A 24,933-nucleotide genomic window follows, 5' to 3' on the forward strand; every position below is an offset into this window, starting at 1 on the left:
TAAATGTTACTTTGTGAACGCAAATCCAACCAAGGATTGTTTGTTACTACAGGTCTGAATACAGCTGAAAGTCATGTGTAATGTAGGAATCACTACACCTGGGCACTGAGACGTTGTTACTACATTATCACCAAAGTCAGCGTGTGTGAGGAGGTGACTGAATCAATGTTTCTCAAAGGGATGAGTATATTTGTGTCCCATGAAGCCAGACATGTGTTTTACTTTACTTTGTAGGCTGGCTTAAAGCTGGAGGCAGGTTTAGAGCAGATGGGGAAAATGGTATTTACGCTGTATCTCAAAATGTTACAGACACATTAAAGAATCTATTTCGTTTTCAGCTCCCGTGAATTTCTGGAATCATTGTTTTGTTACTTTGCTCTGCTTTTAGCTGCGAAACAGCACAAATATTTCACATTACTTGTGTACTTTACTGCTTAGCTGTGTCCAGATGTCCCTGGCTTCTGTTCTGGCTCTCACTACTCCCAAGACATTTCCAGGCCAAATGAGACACATCATTCCCCCAGCATGTTCTGGTTGTGCCCCATGCCAGTCGGTCGTACCTGAACGCCACCTGATGTTCTCCAATCTGACCATTTTTCTATGTGGATCTGGAGGCACATTCAACATTTCTACACATTCTCTATTCAAAGTTTTAAAGCTTTGTTGAGCCTTGATGGAGGGATGAGGTCAAAGCTGCAGTATTTCTGTTAAAGCAATTCATTCATATATTCATCTTATCAACCAACAAGAAACAAAATATCAAGGTCAAATATTTACCATCAACACTTCATATAATCATACAATCAAGCATTAACATGATTCAAACTCATTTTTATTCAGAACATATTCTGATTAATTTAAAACTCAAAATATGAAAATGTGTAAAATGTGATTTAGGCGCGGCCCTGATGAACGTGATGCAGCCGGAAATATTTGGGGCATTTAAGTTCATTGGAGAAGACGACAATCGGATATCTGATTTAAATAGCTGATACAAAGTTGATAGTTTTCACAGTATGTCAGGCTACATCATTATGAATATTTTATATTTATTCTTCTTTATTGCTGTTCACTTTAGTCAGATATTTTTTACAGAACCTGATTACCTGTCTAGTAAAGGATTTCTTTTATACGATTTGCAGCAGTTCACCTTAAAAATTAAACTTAAATTCAATGAAAAGTAAAATGATCAAAATAACTTCAGACTCCAGAGAGATAAAGCTAAGATTTCAATAAAAAAAAGAGAAAAACCCATATAGGAGATTGTGATGCTTCAGCTGCTCAGCAAACATAAACATGATCAAACAGCGATTATGTGATTTTAGACTTCCAGGCCAAAGAATGAAAAATACAAACAATTATTATGCTTGCATTCTTATCTGATCTGCAAAAAAAAGGTTGTTCATTGTCTTGTGGTGTCTCTCTCTCTGCACTTTGCATATGTCAGAAAAGTTTTCCCTGCCAGTCTTTGCTCATCCTGCCGCCATGGCCGATGACGTCACCGGACGACTCCTCCTGAGGGCTGGGTATCCAACTTCACCCCTTCAACCGTACCGACCAGAATGCTTCAGTAATACAATGTGCTGGAATGAAGCGGGCTTCCTCTCACCGGCGTCTAACTAAAGGTCTTTACAAAGCGTCTCGTGTGAGTTTCTCTGTGATGTTCTTTCTCTAATTGAAAACATCAGACAGCCTTCATTACTGATTGATCAGTAGGACAGTTTACGTTGGCTGTGTAGCTCCTATTAACCACAGAGGAGCTGTGTGAGACGCAGAGTGCTACATCTGACCCGGCCTGTCCCACGTCACCGTTTAAACGCACACAGTGGAAGGTGGCGACACAGAGGGGAGGGGTTGGGGGTGCATTTAACATCTCAATGCCATTCATCATAAATGGTGATAATGGCACAAACGCTCACTTAAGGAGAGGGCGGAGGTCGTCTTCAACCTACAGTAAATACTTCAGTCCAGTGATTGCACTTTAACCTCCTCGACATTTGACTGCCCGGGTTACTGAGACGGACCTTAATATTCAGGTGGAGATGGGATGAGGGTGAGAAAGAGTGTGTGAGAGAATGTGAGAGAGAGAGTGAGAGTGAGAGAGATGGGGATTGAGCCTCAGACCGTTGGAAGCATCTGCTTCTGCGGAGGAAGCGCTGACACTGGACGTTAACGGACTACAAGCCAGCAGAATTTGAGCTGACAGAAAGAAGTCCTTTTGGTATCAGAGTTTGGTTTGTCCTCGGCGTGTCAGGATCAGCCGTGTTTTACTATTGTGCTGTCGACAGACGTAAAGAAAAGGTCCTCTGTGATTATTCAGACATGCAGCGATGTGAACAGAAGTCGATAACCGTCATTTATCCAAGCAGCTTCCTCAGTGAGGAACTTACTTGACCGGCAAAAGAATGAACCCAGTCCAGTTGGCTGGAACTTCCACTAGTTAAGGACAGGCAGGTCACCAAATGGATCCTCTTTTAAATACGTTCTAGTGCTGAGGAATGCATTTATATAGTATTGAGTCCAAAAGCATGGCTATGAGACAAGAAGTAAAGGTTTGGCTTATGCAAGAGCTTTCAGTAAAAATGTTACAGAACAGGATGAGTATTGGACGAGCCAATCGCGGTGTCTTTATACTGGTGATCAGTCCTGGCTGTACAAACCCTTAAAGGAGAAATCCTAGATTTTTTCATCTAAAAAAAAGCAGTATACAACTTAGGTACTGGACTTGCATCTGGTCCTGAACAATTGGAGCAACACCCAGCCTCCTTGCTAATGCTTTTTGGAGATTCTTCGAGATCTTCGCAGGCCATACCTCCTCCGGTTCTGGTTGGACATCCAGGACCTCAGGAAGTACTTGTCAGGGGTTCGTCTCCTGTTGGCGGTTTGGTTTTCCAGGTCAAACTGTCTCTGGAGCTGCAGGGCCAGTGCTCGGTCCTGCCTCTCCTGCTGTTGGACCTGGATCTGGCGAATATAGAGCTCATCCATGTCCATGGTCTCCTGGCTGACAGGCCTGGACCTCTTCCGGTCTGACTCCAAGTCCTCCAGGTTCAGGTGTTTGGTCTTGTGACTCCTTTTCTTGCCTCTTCTTGAGGTAGACTGGTTCTGGCTGCTACTGTTGGACTCTTTCCTTGGACTTTGCAAGTCCTTTGATGCTAATTTACAAGACTGGAAACCAGAGTTCCTTGTGTACGGGGAGAACGATTGTTTGTTACTAAACAAAGCTCCACTACATGATTCAGGAGCTACAACCGTCAGCTCAGAAGCTGAGCTTCCTCTAAAAGAAGTCTCGCTGCTGTAGCGTATTGCAGGGACACGGATTTTAACAGACTGTTTCTGAAAGCTGTCCATGTCTGCAGCTGGCTGTTCAAACACCAACTTCCTTTTATTGAGAGGGAACACTCGGTCACCATCCCTTCCTGCTGGTGAATGATTCTTGCGCCCCCTGTCGCCCACCACGCTTGTTTTGGCCTGGGGCTCATTGATGGGGCTCGTCAGCGTGGCCTTGGAGTTCACCTTGAGGCTCTGGCGGTCCAGCTCGATCTGCCTCCACTTCTGCAGGACAGCTGGGCTGGCCTCATAGCTGGTGGCCCTCTGCAGGCCGCGGGTGAGATTACGCGGCGTGGACTTCACAATGGTGGGCTCCACCAGCCGGCCGTCGGGCAACCGTTTGGGGGGCGTGCAGGGCGAGCACACGATGGGCTTGAAGTGGTTGAGCTCCTCCGAGATGCTGTCGTTGCTCTCTGGGCTGATGGAACGCTCCGATCTGGACTGAGGGAGGCCTAGAGGTGTGGCTAAAGACGAGACCACCGGACACCAGACGAGCTTTCGGTCAGGCATGGCAATGGGCACCGAGATGGAGCGGCTGTTTTCAGATGAGAGAAGGATTCCTGCCGTGTAGCTGTGACTGATGCCAACCTGACAGACAAGAAAGAAAGGAGATCCTTCAGAAAAGTGCCGCTAAATTGGTCAAAATAAATCAAAGTCGTAAAGTTGTAAACCTTTGACATCATCATGACGCATGCTTGTGTCATTCAAATAGTTTACACATCAGACCTCCAGACCAAGAAGAGATGGATGAGTCCAAACCAAAAACAAGAGATTGTGTGATTGAGACTGCACAGATTTGGTTAGATCCTAAAACATTTACAGAACTATCACAAGGTTTCCCAGGAGTTTTCTTAACAGTGTGAGTTGTCGGGTGTATTACCGTGTCCCTCACAGCCGGCTGGGCCACCACTTTCAGCTTCCTCCCCCTGTCCTCCACCGTGCAGCTCCGACTCCTCTGAGCACAACTGAAGATGCAAAAGAAGATGAAGCTCATGATGGAAGAAAAAGGTTGAGAACCAAACTAGGGCAAACTAGTTCAGGCTACACCAAATGTCATCACACGGTACGACTAAATGTACAAATAATGCTGTGAACGTTTCGCTGAGGCTACTGACCCTGTGAAGGCCGACATAGTTTTGGTTTTCTTGATGAAGGCTGAGACGTTCCTCGTCCTCCTTGCGAGAGGCTCCTCGTTCTCCGAGTCAGACAGAACCCTCTGAGGAGAGATGACAGCGTCAGTCCAGATGCTCACCTTCTTTCAATCTGACATGAAGCAGTTTGGCTCGACCCTTTAAAATGAGAGGCTATCATCTGACTTACAGGATCTTCATCCCGTCGCAGTGACCCACACTCCTCCTTACAGGACGCGATGCCTCTCCTCCTGGACTCGTCTCGCTCCTCAGTCATCAGCTGCAGAACCAGAACAATCAGAATCAGCCACCAGAACTCATTTGAATGGAGGTACAGTAACAGACACATTGGGGGGTTACAGTCCGTGAGCTTGTCCATGGATATTCAAACCTTCACAACAGATGTCTACAGGATTTAAGAACTATACCATAAGCACATATTCCTGGATCGTTAACAATCTGGACCTCTGCATGGACTGTATTATGTTCTAGGACGTGTCAAGTGACTGTTATAACACTTCCAGGAAGCCAAAGTATATAAAAGCAAGGATCCTTAAGGTATTCTCTGCATCATCATCAAGTTTAAATGAGTTCCCTTGATGATGACAACTCAGTACAGTGAATTGTTGATGTGCTTTTCTCATCACCTTCGATGAAAACGCTCCGCTGTCTCGCTTTCACCTTGAGAAGGCTGAAGATTGGTAAATGCCAACTCAGTCATTCTCTTGACCCCTGACCTTTGTGATGGTTACTGCTAAAGCCAGCCTGACAGGGAACTGCAGCCTGACAAAAGGCGAAGGGAAGCTCATCGTGTGGGTGCAGCTTCTTGCCGTCAGTGATGTCGTCGGAGGCGATTGTAGGTATGGCCGAAATTTCCGTAAAACACCCTGCCCCGGATATTCGTGGAGATCTGTTTGCTCGAGCCGATCTCTGACAGTAACGGTCGCTTCTTCTTTTGCATGATGCAAATAGTTTATATTCTAAAGAACGGGGCTTCTTTTTCACTTTAGATATTCTCCAGTGTGTTCTCAGAGTTGTGCGTGTCTCGTCAATGCCTGTCACGTCATGAATGATGTCATTAACAACTGTGGCATCATCTAGAAGGCTTCCATTCATATCTCCCAATACTATAATTAATAGTAGTGCAAATAATATAGAATCTCTATGCAAATGCCAGATGTCTGAACAATGTTTCTGGCCAGTTCAGAGGCTTGTTGTGTTTATGTACATACACTCACATACACTCACATACACTCACACGCTCCGAAATGACAGTAGGAAAAAGAAGAGCTTTTCTTTGTTATGTATTTAACAGAAATATGTCTGACCTTGGTTTTCCCCGACGATGTCAAAACGTCTCCACATTTTGGGATGAGAGCAGGAGAGACGAACAGCTCTGAGGAGAATTTAAACAGAAAACACATCCAGCACTGTAATTCATAACAGCTCAAATATAGGAAAAACAAGACACACCACAGTGAAAAAACACCTGAAAATAACATGAAGTAGATGAGCGGCAGAGAGGTGCAGTGGGTCAAATTAACTATTTCACTATGTAACAAAATAAGATTTTGCATGTTATCACGATTTCACAAAAAAGGGAATTCCATACACGAGGAAGTGAGCGAGGGCTGTCGTACTTTAAGGGTGCGTATTACTTCTGTGGTGTGTGGTTTTATATTGAAACCACTAAAACAAAATGCCTAATTTTCAGATAAACAAAAATAAACATGAACATAAACACACAGTTTAACTACAATGTAATCAATTGTGATCTGTTCCTGGATATTGCAGTTACATGGACTGATTGATAAATTGTGAGCCAAAACCAATAATAAAGTAAGCACAAGGGTCTCATTACACAAGTGTGTTGAGGCTGATAGTCCAAAATGATGTGTGAATATGTAATCTGAAATAAATCTCCACAGCAACTTAAACCTAGAAACAGCTCAGAGAAAACCTTGACACCTGATTTGATCCAAACATTTGGAAAAAAGTATCTCCAGCAGGACTGATGGAGGTATGTGGAGTTTGAATACAATATTTTGGAAAATAAAATCGAACAACACCTCTGAGTTATATTCAATATTTCTCATTTATCAACCGTGTGAAAATCTAGATGTATAGATGTTGTGTACTGAAGTGATCTTTCTATGGAGCAGCTCCACCTACAGCTCGCTGTACAAGTCTGGGCAAGTCCTAAAGGTGAACCTCAGTCCGATCAAAATCACCCCAACAAACCCATTTACACACACATTTTAGGAGTCTGAGCTTATACTTTTAAATCACAGTGACGCGACTTCAGTGTCTCTTAAGTTCTCTTATACTGGAAAAACTCGATTTCTGCGGCAGTTATTTCTACTTTCATCGTTATTTTGCTGCATAACTGATTGAGAATAACAACAACACAAAATTAAACTGTCCATATGCGAGAGAAGAACACACGTCTGTTATTGTCCTTCATGTGGATCACTAAACTCCTCGGGCCGCAAAACACAACTTATACACACTTATTAAAAACATTATGACATGTTTACATGTACTTTTTGTTTATTCAACTAGCAATAAATCCAGACAGCGCTCACACAGCAGAACGTTTGCGCCCCCACCCCGGCAGCTCCACCCCGTTAAACACACTCACCTCTCCGCTTGTCGTAGTCTCTCCTCCCCGGCCTGCTGTTGCTCTTCTCGGTGTCAGTCCGCCTCCAGACCCGCTCCTCCCGGGCCAGGCACAGTGGACAGGCCGGGTGTCCGCGGGGCGGGCTGCCGGGCTCTGCCTCCGCGCACAACGAGCACCTCTTCTTCGGCTCGTCCTCCTGGGATTGGTTGGACCTAGTCTTGGCCCTAGTGCCTATGGCGGCTCCTGACCCGGAACGGGACGCGGAGCTTTCGGCGGCGGCGCTGAACACTCTACCAGACCGCTCGGCGGACCCCACGGTCGCCATCTTCCCTGGTGAGCGTCTTCTCTCTCCGCTCCGCTCTGCAAACAAACCCCGCCCCGCTGCGCGTGTAGCCCGCCAACCATACCGGCTCCTCCGCTTCATTTGTATTTAAAACATATTTCTCAATAAAAAGGTTTGATGTGTTAATTACACATCTCCACATGGGCGTAACATTAGGAATGCTATGTGAAAGGAGTACAAATATCCAGTGAGATATAAACCTAACCTTCTGTCATTTGTAAATTCTCACGTTTCGTTTCCTTATTTCCGTATTTTGAATCGTCGAAGGGCTTTTATTTTGTATTAATTTGGCGGAAGTTTTGTTTGTACGTGTGTGTTCATTTGAAGGTAAGAGAAAAAACAGACCGGAAATAGCAGTATATCCTTCATAATATTCGTGGGAAACTTAGCCGTTCGGAGCTAAATAAAAAAAATGTAAATGTAAGATTTGAGGTTGAAGACTGATATAGCAAATCTGAGAAATATACAATTTTTAAAATGAAAAGTATTGAAAGTATGCAAACCAAACAGGTATAAATGAAATAAGATAAGGAAGGAGGTTTCAAAAGCTTTTTCCACATGTTATTTACAAACAGTCTAACAAACAATCTTTTCATTTAACCATTTTAACCTCGAAATATATCAATTACAACATTTTGGAAAATCGTTTTGTTTCCCTTTTAACCACCAAGACAATCTCTGGCGCCAGAGAAGTACTGGAACCGGAAGCGGAAGCAAAAGACGAAGTCGAAGAAGAACAGAACATCAACAACAATGGCTGCGCACTGTGTAACGAGCCAGAGGTGAAAGTTGCAGATAATCAGGTAGAAAACCCTAATTCCAGGTTGTGTCTAAATATCTTAAATGGCAATGCATTTTCAAGGTTCGAAAAAGTTTCTGGTATAGCTGTGAAGATATTGACTGTGTTTTTCCACACAAAGTTATACAACTACATTTTTTTGTTTTTACAGCTATTATTACCTGATTGTGCTATAATTTTTTATTTAGAGGTTTTACCACAAATGTAAAGGTTTTCACAAGCTTGAATGTGTAGTCACTGGGATTCCTGAGCCAGGAATTTAATGTTCAATATCTCAGAGTGAGATATACACATGATATATGCAGTTAATAAGTGTTGTTTTTTATAGACTGGTTCAGTCCTATTCTGGAATGCAGGGCAGCAGGCCGGTAGTCCAGGTGTTGCGCCTGGGTCTGGTATCGTACCAGGAGGGTCTGAGGCTGCAGCAGGACCATGTGAGCCGCCACCGGGCAGACGAAGGACCAGCTCACGCACTGCTGCTATGTGAGCACTCACCGGTCTACACAACGGGAATCCGTCAGAAACCTTATCCCCCTCACCTGCTGGATGGGCTCACCCTAATGGGAGCTGAAGTCCACCGGACCAACAGAGGGGGGCTCATTACCTTCCATGGCCCAGGACAGCTCGTCTGCTACCCCATCTTGCACCTGGGCAGCTTCAAAAAGGTCTGAACTGAACTCAGCTGGCCAAAATGTGATCCATCCCAGTCATTCTCCTTGTTTACTGATCTTCAAAAGAGCACCTGGTTATTCTATGTGCTTACAGGCTATAAATGTGTTTGATGTGTCTGATCTGAACAGGATAATGCTTTGATCTGGTCTGCTGTATTACAGTGTTGTCCTCTGTTCCCTCAGAGTGTGCGCTGGTATGTCTGTCAGCTGGAGAAGACCATCATGTCGGTCTGCAGCAGATTTGGGATCAAAGCAGCTACGTCCCCTCACACTGGAGTTTGGGTAGGAGACAACAAGATCTGTGCTATTGGTATGACAACACAACTTTAATATTTCTCTGTCAATTTAACTTGATTGATCTCTTTCAGAGTATTTAGAACACATTCTCCTTCTTTGTCCTCTTTTTCTTCTTCGTCCTCTGTGGACTTACTCTATGTTTTATTTTTCAGGGATCCACTGTGGCCGTTATGTCACATCTCATGGTTTAGCTCTGAACTGTAACACAGACCTGTCCTGGTTCAACCACATTGTACCCTGCGGCATAGAAGGAAAAGGTGTGACGTCGCTTAGTGCCGAGCTGCAGAGGGACGTGAGCACGGAGGAAACTGTCCCTCACCTGCTGGAAGCATTCAGACATCACTTCAACTGTGAGCTGACAGACCCTGAGACTCCTGGACAGGACAGGACGCAGCTCAAACATCAATTTAGAGAATAATGGCTATTCAAACCATTGACTTTACAAAGCATTTAATTTACAATTAAACATGACATAGATTATTTTCTTTTAAACAATGTCTCAGCTTCCAGGTGCTACAAACTCCAAACTCCACACTACTGCTGGGGGATTTTGCCAAACTTGCAGTGGAGTCCTCCTTGAATTTTCAAAATAATTTCAAATTAAAAAAAAAAACAGATTGCAGATTCATCTTGGTTTTGTTTTTGGAGAGGCATGAATCTGGTCTACGTCAAGTACTTATTTTGAAAACTGGACGTTCTTTGCTGACTCCTGTTTACTTCACAGCAACCCCCTTTATGAAGCCCGTAATTGTGTGTATAGAAGACAGACATTATTTTTTATTGTTATTGTTTTACTTCTTTAAACTGAAAACTGTCTGTGTATCACACAGAAATGACAGCTGTGTCGCCTCTTCGCATTACTAGTTGTATTAATTATATTATTTTAATACCTAAATTGCTTTTTTTTTAGTATGTGAAGGTTTTTTTTATTAAAGCAAACATTTTACATGACATTGCAAATTCAATAATAGGATATTTTGGAGATCATGTTTTATACAGAAAGAGAGGGAAAGGGAGAGAGAGAGAGAGAGAAGGAAGGTTGTATTATTATTACTATTGTTGTTGTTAAAACTTAATACGTAGACCCTGAAGTAAAGTAGGCAATATGAGGTTCAAGTAGATTTAAATTGAAACAGCCGGAAGCCCCGGCCGCTGGAAGTTGTGAGAACATGGCACAGTAGTGTGGGCGCGGAGTTCAGGATGACATCAGTGATGTTGAGGCGATGATCTCATAGGGTAACAGTTTTTTACAGGATGATATCAAACAGCAATGTAGGCTACTGCAAATCGAATCATAGGCTGTGGTAAATAGGAGAGAAGAGAGAAAAAAAGTGTGTTGTGTTTAGAGGGAAGACCTTTATTTTGAAGAAAAGAGAAGACCTTTGTGTTGAAAAAGGCCGGAAATTGTGTTGGCTCTTGAGTTATGTTTTTGGGGAGTCCGGTGTCTATAACAACTCGTGCTGAAGTTTTACATTCGTGTCTGGACTCGCCGGTGTCCATCTGTTGTATGTCGCTTAGCATTGGCTAACGTGTGTTGGCTAACCTGAAGCGTCGCGTGGAACCTGCGACGAGCTCACTTCTGCAGGTGGACACGCAGGAAAGATGCCTGGGAGTTTTTGGAGTCGCGTCTGAGCACCTACAACTAAAATCGGAACATTTTAGCCAAAAATAACAAGGTCTCCGCTCCTGGTCCGTGAGCTAGCGGTGGGTACGCAGATGGCCTGTTTGTGTTTCACCGAGGAGAAGTGTTAGCTAGCCGGCCCCGTTAGGATGGGGGACAATAACGGCGTCAACGGGGACTTGAACGCCAACCTGCCGTGCCAAAGTACCGGTGAGCCGCAGCTGGATAAGGCGGTGCGTCAGTGGTTATCATGGGACCAGGTGAGTGTGTCCGTCAATGGTCTTCAAAACAGCGAGCAGGAGAGGATAACCTAACTTAACAGTGATGTTAAGAGAACAAACAAACTTATTGGAATCTTACCATGAGGTATTTTATTGTGGTGATATCCGTAAAACGTCTGTAAAAATGAGAGAAAAGTGTTGAGTGATGCTTATTTAGACAAGATGAGCACGCGCCGTAGATGAATAATAATAAATGTCATTTTAGTGTGGGCTTCTATGTTGAAACTACGCACGCAGAATGCACCATTTTGGACCAAATTTAAATTGAAGCAGTAAAACCGAAACATGACATGTTTTTACTGGAGACCTGCGTTGTGGCTGACCTCGGCCTGGCACCTCGCGCGGGTTCTGTGTGTGTCCTGCTCACACTAGTGATGGGAAGTTCGGCTCTTTTCCGAGAGCCGGCTCTTTTGACTCGGCTCCCAAAGAAGAGCCGGCTCTTTCGACTCCCGATCGGCTCTTTATTTAGGATCTTTTGTAGCCTATAGCTTACCTTAACTTTGCAAAAAGATCAATGTTTATGTGTTGAAAAGCCTTTTGCTTTCAGTGTTTTTATGAGAGACCTTATAATTGCCTAATTCTGTGCATTTAATTTATTATTTAACAATAAACTTCAAACAAATCCACAGAACCAAACTCAAGCTAACATTAATAATGTCCTCAATTAAACTTTTGTATTGGACAAATGAACGAAAGATTTCTAACAAATCCACAGAACAGAACCAAAACCAGAACCAAACTCCAGCAAACAGCATTAGTCCTCAGGGCAGGTTGGCATTCAGGAAGATCAGATGCCTCAGCTTGGATGGGCTGATACGATTTCGCCTCTCCGTGAGTATCTGCCCTGTTTTGTCCAGTCTGCCCTGTTTTGGGCCAATAATAACAAAAACCAGAGCTGGGACTGAGCACTGAAAGTGAAACCTAAGCAGCGAATGGAAAAAAACTTGGAGCCGGCTCTCACTCGATTGCGAGCCGGCTCTTCTGATTCACTACAAAGAGCCGGCTCCCAGAGCCGATGCTTGTGCGCATGACCCATCACTAGCTCACACACACACGCCAAGCAGCTCTCTGACTCTGCTGGATGCATCTTTGTGGGTTCACTCGTGATTAATATGCAGCATGACTCAACACTTTTCCTCACGTCGTTCGTTAGGAGCATCAGGCATGTGAACGGTTCAATGACGGCACCTTCACGCTGCTGTCGTGTTTATCCAGCAGCTCTCATGCTGCCACCAGCAGAGCAGAGGGTTCAGCTTCATGTCCACACCCACAGGCTACACAACTACTCAGACCAAAGCAAAGAGGTTCACAGGCTTAATAAATATGTTGAGAAAAATCTGAAAGATGCTGAAAATGCTTGGAATGATGTTTTGGAGGTAATTCTTGGCTGTCCACATACTCTTGGCCCATGAATGTGCTGTTGAATCCTCCAATTTGTCAAATAACAAGGCAATAATTTGCTGTTACCATCGACAAGTGCAAACATGTTTTTTATATGTGTGTGTGCTGGGTGAATTTAGTAGACCCTCCTCCTTGTGCTCCCAGGTCTGTAAAGGTCACAGATTCCATTAATGTGGCTGAACCCCAGTGTAAATGTCAGCATCAGATTCACATGTGGAGATAAACATAGACAAGTATCTCTTTGCTTGCTTCTTGTTCCATCCACATGGCTTGACAGAACTTTAGGGGTCCCCATATTGATCAGAGTATTATGACTGTGGAGATGTTGGTTAAGCAGATTTTTACACTCTTTGTTGTGTTTTGTTCTTACTACACTTACGCAGTGTGTTTATTGCATGTTTGTGTGTTGGTACAGAGTTGATCTTGGTTGTGTGTGTTTGTTTGTGTAGAATGGGCAGACCAGGGCTCAGGTGCAGGCCCTGGTGGTGGCTGGTCACCTGGACGAGCTAAAAACCAGGCTCTGCTCCAGGATGAGCTTTGGCACGGCAGGACTCAGGGCGCCGATGGGAGCTGGATTCTCCCGTATCAACGACCTCACTGTGATCCAGTCAACACAGGTCAGAGCAACAACACAGCAAACACATCAGCTACATATGCAGAATGAGACAAAACACAAGTGCAGCATGGATGAACTACACGGGTCAGACCAACACGTATTTTCCTCTCTGCAGGGTTTGTGTGCGTACCTGTTCAGGCATTTCCCAGATTTCACCAGTAGAGGAGTGGTTGTTGGTTTTGACACCAGAGGACAAGAGGAGAGCGGCTGCAGCAGCCAGCGGTAACAGCAGAATCCTACTTAATAGCAGCACCGTAGCTCTAGCTCACATTTCTAATGCAAGCGTTTGTGTGTGTGTGTGAGCAGAGATGAGTAGTGAAAGTAATATACAAAAACATACACAACCTACGTCATGACCCACTTACAATCACTTAGATTCTCAACAGCAATTCATTGATTAGTAAGTAACATTCTGAGCACGATGTCTCACTTCACTGTGTTGTTTTGGTTCCAGTCTGGCCAAACTGACAGCTGCTGTGATGCTCAGCAGAGACGTTCATGTCCACCTCTTCTCCTCCTTTGTCCCCACACCATACGTGGTAAGCAACACAAATGGATTGTCGACTGTATTCTGTGCGTTTTGGTAACTGATAACCGATTTGTTTACACATCTGCAAGCTTACAGTGAACACCAGAGGCCTGTACTACGCAGGATTAAGATGCTAGGCAGCTATGTTTGAGGCACAAGTCAGATTTTTCGATGTCACAAAGCTGACTCGCTTCTGATCGCACTCTGTCGCCATGGTAACCTGTGCTCCATTGCAATTGCGCGTCAGAGCAGAATTTGTCGGAGCTTAGTCGCACTGGAATTTAAAGCCCGGCCTCTACTAACTTTTATTTTGCAGATGAAGTCAAATAGCATAGAAACATACACTCACGCTGACAAGCTCCTCTGACGTGAATCATGTATCTGCATGTGACCGTTCCCAGACACTCGTGTTTGCAGACACGCCCCCCTTTTATGAGGGCATGCAAGTCTCTTCATTAACAAGGCAGCATAAACAAAGATTAGCAGTGTTGTGATAATACCGACTAAGCCTGATTGCATGGTTTCAATTTTATCAAGCCAGCTCACGCAAACAAGGCTGAGGTCTGTTAGGCTTCCTTCACCGTACAGCCCCCCAGTACTGATTGATCTGAGCTGATGATTAGTCCATAGGTTTGCTGATATAGTCCTACTTATTGTCATTTGTGACATTAAAGTACTCAATTATCTCTGTATTTCTTGAAACTCATTAATGTGCACGTGTGCGTCAGTTCACACCTCAGGTTAAACGTTGTTTTTCAGCCGTACGCCATCAAGACCCTCGGTGCAGCAGCAGGAGTGATGATCACAGCATCGCACAACCGCAAAGAGGACAACGGCTACAAGGTCAGCAGCTGATTAACTGATTAATTGATTAATGATTACTCTATTAACAGCCGTGGCTACATACAGGACACAAGCAGAACTGGGAAAGGATTCTGATTCCAATACATTCTGTTAAAATGTACCCCTTTAACATGTCTTTGTTATTAAGTTGAGCACCATTCCTCCAATCTCCTCCAGACATGCCTGTTTCTTGACTAGAAGGAGACTTGTCTTAGAAATAGGACGCACCCTAGATTTTAAGGAAACCAAACCTGGGGTGAGGCTGCTGGTGATGATTTGGTTCGATAATCAATTATAGTAACTACTTAAAAACTCTTTGTTGTCTGGGATCTAAAGAATGGCATCGCATTCTTTTTGACATTTTGAACAATGAATTGAATAATCAGAAAAAAATGAACAGGTTAATAATGAAGTAGGAATCTGTCATTACTGAGAATTTCATTGAACGTAAGTGGTTACTAACTGGTAGTTCTTCAGATTAGAACACCTGTGATCCTTTACCCATGATGCTTTGCTTCTCTCTCTAGGTATACTGGTGTAACGGGGCTCAGATCTGCTCACCTCATGACAAGGAGATCCTGCAGAGCATAGAAGAGCAGCTGGAGCCCTGGAGCTCTTCCTGCTGGGATGCGGAGCTGGTTGAGAACTCCAGCCTGAGGACCGACCCCCTGCTCAAGGTCAACAGCTGCTACATGGAGGAACTCGCCTCGCTCTGTCTCCACAGGTAAGAAGCTTCACCCTCTCTGCTGTCAGGTGAGAGGGTAAAGGAGGAGCAGTGCAGGAGGTTGACCAGTTTCCACAACACCAGCATGCTGTTACTGTGAGCTCCACCCCTACTGTTTATTGTCATTTATTGCCATAGCAACAGTAATAAATAAATATATAGTTTCCTGGGGCTGTAACATATGTCATGTTATTTCAAGTCAGTAGTTTGAAACATGAATGTATGCCTCATCAAGTTTTAAAAGTCTTTTAGAAGTGATTTTCTCTTCTTCTGGTTAGACATTGTCTTTCAGGAAGAACAGTGTTTACTTCAGTGATGTAATTGGCATTCTTAATCTCATCCTCTAAATCTGGAGTAGATGAAACCTGTTAGCACTCTGAATGTTCTTTGGATATTGGGCGATATTGCCGTCAACAGTCAGCTGTGGAGGTTTCAGTGTGAGACGAGAGATGACCGATCAAACACAGTGAGGGTGTGTGTGGCCATTTAAAAGCCTTCAATGCTTTGTTCCAAATGTTTACAATTCCCCTCTGTTGTTTTTCCTGTCAGAGATCTGAATCGAAGCTGTCCCTTGAAGTTTGTCCACTCGTCCTTCCACGGCGTCGGTAATGAATTCGTACAGCAGGCCTTCAAGACCTTCGGCTTTGCCCCGCCCATCCCGGTCCCCGAGCAGAAAGACCCTGACCCCTACTTCTCCTCCGTCAGAGTCCCAAACCCAGAGGAGGGAGAATCTGTCCTGGTATGAGGAGGAGCTCAGCTGTAGGCCAGCCCCTCCCCTCTCTGTACATGTTGTATGTTGAAATATATTTTGTTGTATCTTCTAGGCCCTTTCCCTTCGACTTGCAGAGAGAGAGAATGCTCAGATTGTGCTGGCAACAGATCCTGATGCAGATCGTCTGGCTGTGGCTGAGCGCTCAGACAGGTAACGCCACATTTGCACATAGGCACTGTGTCAGAATTCAAACTTGTGGCGCAGGGAGGGATGCCTAACATGCAGAATGTATTTCACAATGGCATCCATGTGTATCTTCTGTAAGGTGCTGTGTACCTGCTGTGTAGTTTACCTGACGGGGCTGCTTGTGTTGTACCCCAGGTGCGGCTGGAAGGTGTTCTCAGGTAACGAGCTAGCGGCTCTGCTGGGTTGGTGGATGTTCTTTAACTGGAAGGAGGCGCACCCGGACCCTGCGGACACTCGGAAGGTGTTCATGTTGGCCACCACCGTGTCCTCCAAGATCCTGCAGGCCTTCGCTCGCATCGAGGGCTTCCACTTCGAGGTCTCGCCCACAATGCACGCCGTTACCTCAGAACACGTTTCCATCTTTATCCATGGAGAGACATCATGACTGCACTGATAACAAATTGATTCATCCCCCCTGAAATGTCACACATTCATACATACACACATTCAGCTGTGGCTTCTTGCAATTTTGTCCAAGTCAATGTGGTTTGTGAAAACAAACTTCATGCCACTGAGCATGCATACTGAAGGTTCAGATGAAGGACATTGACCGGTAAACAGATGTTCATATGGAAAAGTCCCTCTCTTCATCGACCCTGTCTGGTTCTCTGTCCAATAGGAAACTCTTCCTGGGTTCAAATGGATTGGAAACCGAATGCATGAGCTCACCAAAACAGGAAACAGCGTTATCTTCGCCTTTGAGGAATCAATTGGTAACCAAACCAGTTTATATTTGTGTTTTCTCCCTCCACCATTTCCTAGTTCTGTCCAGCTCTTTTTTACTTGTCCAACTCTTCATCTCCCAGTTTGAGTGTGTCCGAGTGAATGTGATGAGGATGATGATGGAGTAGTTGAACCTCATGTAGTTTTTGTCTTCTTTGTGTCCACAGGGTTTCTGTGTGGCAGCATGATGCCTGAGAAGGACGGCGTCAGTTCGGCAGCGGTTGTGGCTGAGATGGCGGCGTACCTCTTCAGTAAGAATCTGACCCTAGACCAGCAGCTGCACAACATCTACCAGATGTAAGATACCGTCTGTCTGCTTTAACCTTTAAATGAGATATGGAGCGGAATTCAAAATTTCTGTCTGTATTTAGAAAGTGGAAATGTGACACCATGGTAGACGACATTAAATCAAGCTTTTCATTAAGTAAATGAAATACTTTCTGATGTGTCCTGTGTCTTCAGGCTGAGTTGTGGCGCACTATAAGGGCTCTAAATGCATTCATCCACTAGATGGCAGTAGAAGCCTAACACACAGCCTGTGATTGTTGCATGAGTTCAGGTCTGCTCTGATTGGGCTCATTAGGGGAGAGGCCAGGGGTTTTATGTGCACTAGTGAACATGTCAGGGGTCTTTGATGAAGTTCTGTGGCTCTATGAGGTTAAAGTGGCGTCGTCTTCATCACTTTGTTACTAAACAGCTGAAAGGCCTTCACTCTCTTATAGCAGTAAGAGATGTAGACTGTCACGTGTTCCCTCTGCCTCCTGTCCTCCAGATACGGCTATCACATTTCCCAAACTTCCTACGTCGTCTGCCACGACCCGCCCACCATTCAGAAAATCTTCTACCGCATCCGAAATTACCACGGCGATGGTTCATATCCCAAGATGTGCGGCGGTTACAACATCCTCCATGTGAGAGACGTTACCACGGGATACGACAGCAGCCAGCCTGACCTGAGATCTGTAAGAGACGCATCACTTCCCTCATAGTTTGTTTTGGCAACAGGCAACCTAATGCAGCGAGTACATCAGTATTGTTTCTGTCTAGGTAGATTTGTTACCTGCAGTTGTGTAAATCTTGCACATTAATGTAGAACAGACGAGTCGTATAAGCTCCTCATGTTTTACTCACTGGACTTCCTGTGCTCTCAGGTTCTCCCTGTGACGAAGAGCAGTCAGATGATCACGTTCGTGCTGGAGAACAGCGTGGTGGCCACCCTGAGGAAGAGCGGCACCGAGCCCAAAATCAAATATTACACCGAGCTGTGTGCGTCTCCAGGCAGAAGGTCTGAACACACCACCTGCTCTGTGTGTGTGTGTGTGTGTGTGTGTGTGTGTGTGTGTGTGTGTGTGTGTGTGTGTGTGTGTGTGTGTGTGTGTGTGTGTGTGTGTGTGTGTGTGTGTGTGTGTGTGTGTGTGTGTGTGTGTGTGTGTGTGTGTGTGTGTGTGTGTGTGTGTGTGTGTGTGTGTGTGTGTGTGTGTGTGTGTGTGTGTGTGTGTGTGTGTGTCTCAATGAAAGGCCATCACCCTCCTCTTGTTGTTGTTGTTGCAGTGACGTGTCCTGTCTGGAGGCAGAGCTTCAGAAAGTCACCTCCGCTCTGCTGGAGGAGTTCCTGGAGCCGGAGAAGAACAATCTGGTTCGCCGCTCCGTGTAGCTGGCGCCCATGTCGTGTTCCATCATCGCCCCGCTTCAGTCTAGCTTCCTGTGTGTCACTGGCTGCCTCACTCTGTGGCGTCGGTATACTTAACCAGTCCCCAATCAATGAGTTTATCGATTCGTTAGTTGAGCCATTATTTCATTTTTATCACCAGAAAAAAAAACAATCAGATTTGCTGCTCTTCTCTTTTTGTGTTTTTGAACTGTTTGGAGGAATGTTTGGAACCAAAGAAGGAACTTTAAACCAAAATGTGTTTATTGGATGAAAAAATGTGATAGGTAATGGATATAAACATTATATTGTGCTGTAAATATAACTGTTATTTAAACGCGAGTACTTTTGTGTACTTGCAGCGTCTTGATGGCCACACAGCAGTGAGCACTGAGTTAAACACAGACTACAGGTGCGTCCCACATGTCAGAAATGTCTCCTCCCAACCTCGCTTCCACACTCCTCTGACCTGGACACCAGTGGGCCCCTGCACTCCTCCCCTTTCAGTGAAGGGTCCATGCTTGGATCCTCTCGGGAAGTTCTTTTTGTTTTTTTATTACCGTGTCCTCTCCCAATGCAGCAAACTCCTGAAGAAGGCCTGAAGTATACTTTCAAAGCATAACCTCATAATCGTGGCAGAGGAAAGGGGGAGACATGTTTGGGACGCACCCCGTGGTCGTGTCCAACCAAAGAGTGACTTTATGTTTAGCTTCTCAGTGATTGGTTAACAAGACGAGGCAAAGCATTCATATCTCAGTTTAGTGATCAGAGGTCGTACGGATAATGACCTTTGATGATGAGACTTTACATTTACACTTGACATCAACTTGTGTCATTTCCTGAGGTCAATACCCTCAAATACTGTATGTTGGGCCTTCTGCTCAAAGCGTTTGGTATATAGACCATGATAGTATCGTGGATGCTCGGGTAATGGAAGGTGGAGCAGTGTTACAGGCTGAGTCAGCTGAAAAATGACTTTCAGAATAAAATTACATTTGAGCTTTATTTTTTTATATGCTGTATTACAAAGTTTATTTTATGAATTAGTGTGGGAATGCAAATGTATTCCATCCTTGTATTCCAGAAAATAGCTTAGTTACCTGGTAGCGTGTAAGTGGCAGAAGTCACAGGTGAACCTGAAATGTGTCAAATGGAATAAAACATTCAGGGTATGAGATCACTTCTTACTGTCTGACCCAACACATGTTGCATCCTTCTTTAGTCATCTTTCAGTCTGTGCATGTTTCCACCACTTCAGCTCACAGACCAAGGCCAGCGGCCTACAGACAGAATTTTGGAAGATGATCACAATCATTAGTGTTGGTGTGTTTTTGAACAGAACATTCAAACAGACCAGCAGATGGAGCGTGTTTCTCTCTTTATTGCATGTTAAGTGTTTACATGGAGTTTTGTCGTTCTGTTTTGAAGCTGTGGGAGATTCTGGAGCGAATCTGCTGCAGGTTCATACCGTAGATGATGGGGTTAACAAGCGGAGGAACCACCAGGAACTCCGCTGCTAGAATGTTCTGGACAGTCAGCAGGCTGCCGCTTCCACTGCCGCCTGCTGAGCTGCCGTACCGCGCATACATAAGGTCAAACAACAACGAGGCGGTGAAGACGAGCAGCGTGACGAGGTGAGGCACACATGTCTGGACGAACTTCCGTCGGATGCTTAGGGACTGAAGTGAGACGTGGACCAGGCGAGCGTAGGACACCAGGATGAGACAAGTCTGAGACAGGTGCGAGAACGTGATCAAGTAGCCGTAGATGTTGTTGACGATGGTGCTGGTACAGGAGAGCTTCACCACCACCCAGTTGGTGCAGAAGATTTTGGGGACGTGATAGTCGCAGAGGGGCAGGCGAGCGGTCAGAGCCACGCCCACCAGCGACTCCAGCAGCGAGAAGCTCCAGGTGAGCAGCAGCAGCAGGACCACTTTCTGAGGCGTCATCACAGCCCCGTACTGCAGGGGCCGGCAGATGGCCACGTAGCGATCGTACGCCATGACGGTCAGGCTGGTGTACTCACAGAAAACATACGAGTAAATCACACAGATCTGAGACAAACAGCCGCTGTAGGAGATGACTTGGCGGTCTGCCAGTAGGTCATACAGCATCTTCGGGTAGAAGCTGGAAGCCCCTAAGATGCTGTTGAAGCAGAGGTTACACAGGAAGATGTACATGGGCTCATGGAGTGTCTTATCCAGGAGGATGGTGACAATGAGCGTCAGGTTGACAAAGACGGTGAAGAGATAGGAGAACAACGTGAGAGCAAAGTAGAGCTGCCTGTTGGTCAGAGAGTCATTGAGACCCTGAAGCACAAACACAAACTCTGAGGTATTTTCCATTTTCTACAAACAAACCATCAGTAGATTGTTTTACCACTCACCAGCCTAAAGCTCAGCCGCATGGTCATCAGGGATTCAAGTCCACATATCAGACATATGACAGGGAGATGCTGCAGATTTACTGTAGATTCATTAACAAGCTCACATTCTGAACCTGGACAACGAGTTTCCACTAAGAATCTCTGCACACCACTGATATTAAAAAATAAGATATACTTCAATCATGAATATACAATCTACTCATTTCAGTTTAAAGTGAAATCACAGCACATTTGACCTGAATAGGATTTAGAAAGGGGAAAGCATCTGTGTTTGTTTTACAGCTGGACAAACAGAGAAAAGCAGCAATTGCTCATCAGGTTGATAACATTTGTAATTACGTACTTTTGAAGATCATTGAATGTGGACACACACACAAACACAATGTAACCTCTGACCTTTCAGAAACATCTCAAGACTGCATATGATCAGACACAAAGCCATAAATCAGAGAAAAACCCCTGCTGCATGTAAAATCCCTGCTTCTGGGAGGACGGACAGAATTTTACATTTTGCTAGAACATTATCAGTGTTTGATGTCAAAAGATCCAGAAATAAAGCTGATGAATGCAGAATTGGAGCAACAGAAGTCTAAGAATCAGATTGATAGTAATTTTGATTTAAACATAAAGCATAGATATGGATTATGTTAGTCGATCAATTTAACCTCGAGCAGAGTAAAAAATAAAACAAGAACAAACGATGTAAATATAGTATAAAAATATCAACACTCAGCGTCTAAATGATGTTGATCGACATTTAAGTTTTCCTGACATCCACATATTAACACCAATACACAGCTGACAACAGACCCATGTGTCTCAAACTGTTGCAACAAACTGCATTATATTAACAAATGACACAACAGCCTAAAGATCCTGCCTGTGGTTTAGGTTGAATGAAAGCAACATTAAAGCAGCGGCAAAAGCAAAACTCTGTGTCTGCGACTGGAGACCACATTTATAATCCTCATCCATCCTCAGACTGACAGGTACACATGATGGGGAGGAGGGGCTGGGCCTTAGTTACAGCAGTGACTAAGGCCCAGCCCCTCCTCCCCATCAGACGTCTTGAGTTTCAGCATCCACTTTAATGGGAATAAAAAAAATATATGATTTTGGTTTTATGTGTGTTTAACTAATTCTGAGTGAAGTTGTAGTTTAAGTCAAACCGCACGGTGTTCGGGAAAATTACTTTTTTTTACTGTTTTCCCACTGTTTGGTTGTGTGAAAAATGTAACGTATTTCTGCTCCCGCGAGTCTGTGGTTGAAGAGCGAACCGTCAGAAACCAAGGATTTTGGATAGAACGGCTGGATGAATGGACTGACCATGGCCGTACGTTTTAGCGGTGTAACTGAACGGAACGGACAGAATTCAGTCCCTTCGGCAATTTATTACTTTATTCAGAATAGATCAGGGGAGAGCGCGAACGCAGTCCCCCACTACCAGAAATTATGCAATCGAGATTCCCACATTTGGGGGAATTCGCAGGGGTCAGCACAACCGGAGTGCAATGGCTGAGCCTCGCCCTGGGTGACCCACCTTCATGATCATGGTATCTCCCTTGCCAGGTAAGTATGAGTTGCTTCGGTCAGAGATGCTGGAGTGTTTCACAGACGTACCACTCTGACTCACGGTGGAAGACGAGTCCACGGAACAGACCAGATCTCTATACGCATTTAGATCAAACTCCACACTCAAACACACCGGAGTGCATATTTGACAATAACGTGTGACACGGTTGCAAATGTTGCTTCTAAACACATCCGCTAAGTTACTTGTAAGATGTTAATATTTCTCAGCAATTCTACAATAACGATGAAAGATGGTACGCGATGCTTCTTTATAAAGCATATGGGCAAAAACATATAGAGTTACATTACGATCATTTTGGCAGACGCTTTTATCCAAAGCGACTTACATTACATCACATTACCACCCTTCGCAGAGGGGGGAGCAATTGAGGGTTTGGTGCCTTGCTCAGGGGCACCTCGGCAGGGACTTGGACCGGCAACCCTCCGGCTCCTAAGCAGAAGCGCTACCCACTCGACTACTGCCCCCCAGTTGTACTTTTTAACATTTAGAGATCGGATGCTAAACTCAAACAATGGCAGCACACACACTAGGCGTCAATGTTTGTATTTCATTACTTTTAGACAATATCAGGGGGTGTACCGTTCCTGGAGGTACTGCAATACCAGGTCGATGCGTGGAGTGGACGGAGCAAGCCCCTATTCCATCTCCCTGCTCCATATGATCCCCGGGTAGGGGAAATATCAGATATTAAACTGATAACAGATTTTTCATTTTCCAAATAGTTTATTGACTCAACACAATTTTCCACACAAATTAACACAAATGACTTGCACTCCAATTTTCCTCATCAACCCAAATTCATCCTTCTCACAAACGCAAAAACAGTATCACAAACCCACCACCACCTCCATCACCACACCCCCGCTGGACAAAACAACAAAAACACCCCGGCTAACAACACAAACCAATCAAAAACAACCAAAAAAGGTTAACTCTGTTAACTAACCTGTTTCTGACCCTTTCGCCATAGAATCTAGGTTGAGAGGGAATAAGGCAGACTGGTCGGCAGACTAAACAACTCTTACAAGCGTTGAGTGTAGACACAGAACTTTTGAGAGCCATTATAAATCAATACAGCCACCATTACCATTTCCACTTCATAATGGTTTATTGAATCAACACAAATAGCTTATAATCTAAATTTTTATGATGAACACAAATGCATCATGATCACAGAACCAAAATCAGTATCACAAACACATCGTCACTATGATCGCCACACCCGTGCTGGATAAACCAACACAAATACTCGGTACATAACCCAAACAGATTTGAAAAAAAAAACTGCTTTTGTATAGGGCAGCGGTTTTGACGCTATGCAGTCCCACTAACAGCGCTGGACCGTGTCCTCCAGCCAACACCGGGGCCATGAACACACCCCACAGGGGGCCAATCTTCGGGCATGCAGCACCCCCTGGACGGGAAGGACCCCATGCCCTACTTGCCCGGCCCTTATGGCGATGTAGCAGTTCTGGGTGGGCCACCTTCTTCCAAACTTCTGACCGGCCCATTGCCAGTCCCCACACATGCCTGGCTCCCTGCCCTGTACAAAAGACAACAAAAATGTATGCTTGCATAATGTTTCCATTCCCACACCTTCCAGCCCCATTTCCTTCAAAAGCTGTTTTGTCCCTGGAGGGACTGCAAATCTTTGTACAGTGCTCTCAAGGCCTTTACTACAACCGGGTCTTCCAACAACCGGCAGTTCAGCTTCCATATTCCTCTGGATACCACTACTCCTGACTTCACAGAAAGGGAGCAGCTCAGCAGGGAATGGTCTGAAAAAAACACAGGTGCAATGCCGTTTTATAGGTTTTGAATTTAAATAATATATATATATATGTTAGATTTACAAAATCAATAACCAATTTGGGCATTTTCAACAAGAATGGAGGATTTGTGAAATAAGATGTGCCTCTTTTGTCAGTGGCAACAAAGGTTAACAACAACAACAACAACAAACAACAAATCGACGTGTATTGATTTTGCTTAGTTTTAAACATTTTTTGTCAATAACAGTTTTTCACAAACGACATTAACTACATAAAAATGTAATTGCTACGACAAAAACTATTGACATTGTAGGACAACGAATACAAACAAGACGAAAATGCCTCTAAGCCCCACAGAAGTGGAAGAAAATTATTAATCAGAAGAGTGTTTGTTGTCAAGTGATTCCGACTCGAACCTCCCCGGGAAGTTGACCTGTACGGCACTGCGACAGCAATAAGCCGCCATAACGCTGCTAAAATGTCAGCGCTTGTTGGTAGAAGGAGAGGGAGTGATATGTAGATACATTTTACATTTCATATGGAAGAGAAAAAAGACCATTTCAAGCCATATGGAGCAAAAATAACCAGCAACGACGAACGCTAGGCCACATTTGCAGATGAGCCACCCCGGCATTCATGTGAAGGCTGGC

The 24,933-nt window shown here is 44.6% G+C and overlaps 4 protein-coding genes, 1 non-coding gene and 1 pseudogene across 5 annotated transcripts; 2 read left to right on the plus strand and 4 right to left on the minus strand.

Moving 5' to 3' along the window:
- Positions 1-810: 810 nt before the first annotated feature.
- On the minus strand, positions 811-7,634 carry rnf169 (ring finger protein 169). The gene is made up of 6 exons (XM_076138009.1): positions 7,099-7,634; positions 5,786-5,853; positions 4,648-4,737; positions 4,443-4,543; positions 4,208-4,292; positions 811-3,915 (listed from the first exon to the last, which is right to left on the minus strand). The coding sequence occupies exons 1-6, from the start codon at positions 7,499-7,501 to the stop codon at positions 2,770-2,772; spliced, it is 1,893 nt and encodes a 630-aa protein (XP_075994124.1). The 5' UTR covers positions 7,502-7,634; the 3' UTR covers positions 811-2,769.
- lipt2 (lipoyl(octanoyl) transferase 2) lies at positions 7,317-10,082 on the plus strand. Its single transcript, XM_076138238.1, has 5 exons — positions 7,317-7,410; positions 8,092-8,223; positions 8,548-8,884; positions 9,074-9,200; positions 9,340-10,082. The coding sequence occupies exons 3-5, from the start codon at positions 8,570-8,572 to the stop codon at positions 9,603-9,605; spliced, it is 708 nt and encodes a 235-aa protein (XP_075994353.1). The 5' UTR covers positions 7,317-7,410; positions 8,092-8,223; positions 8,548-8,569; the 3' UTR covers positions 9,606-10,082.
- Positions 10,083-10,161: 79 nt separating this feature from the next.
- On the plus strand, positions 10,162-19,726 carry pgm2l1 (phosphoglucomutase 2-like 1). Its single transcript, XM_076138129.1, has 14 exons — positions 10,162-11,068; positions 12,940-13,107; positions 13,222-13,328; positions 13,561-13,645; positions 14,395-14,478; positions 15,006-15,202; positions 15,752-15,941; positions 16,027-16,124; positions 16,296-16,476; positions 16,780-16,873; positions 17,051-17,180; positions 17,656-17,845; positions 18,035-18,168; positions 18,435-19,726. The coding sequence occupies exons 1-14, from the start codon at positions 10,958-10,960 to the stop codon at positions 18,535-18,537; spliced, it is 1,872 nt and encodes a 623-aa protein (XP_075994244.1). The 5' UTR covers positions 10,162-10,957; the 3' UTR covers positions 18,538-19,726.
- A 202-nt stretch (positions 19,727-19,928) lies between these two features.
- Positions 19,929-20,894, minus strand: LOC142992475 (putative olfactory receptor 7A2). Its single transcript, XM_076142943.1, has one exon. It carries the CDS (start codon positions 20,874-20,876, stop codon positions 19,929-19,931), a length of 948 nt encoding a protein of 315 aa, XP_075999058.1. The 5' UTR covers positions 20,877-20,894.
- Positions 20,895-22,329: 1,435 nt separating this feature from the next.
- LOC142995999 (U1 spliceosomal RNA) lies at positions 22,330-22,494 on the minus strand. Its single transcript, XR_012961716.1, has one exon. It is a non-coding gene; the product is annotated as a U1 spliceosomal RNA (small nuclear RNA).
- A 585-nt stretch (positions 22,495-23,079) lies between these two features.
- LOC142995952 (U2 spliceosomal RNA) lies at positions 23,080-23,238 on the minus strand (annotated as a pseudogene).
- Between the last annotated feature and the right edge of the window lie 1,695 nt (positions 23,239-24,933).

Source organism: Genypterus blacodes, unplaced genomic scaffold, assembly GCF_046128005.1.
Source record: "Genypterus blacodes isolate CSIRO-AG114 ecotype Tasmania unplaced genomic scaffold, CSIRO-AGI_Gbla_v1 ptg000003l_1, whole genome shotgun sequence".
Taxonomy (NCBI): domain Eukaryota; kingdom Metazoa; phylum Chordata; class Actinopteri; order Ophidiiformes; family Ophidiidae; genus Genypterus; species Genypterus blacodes.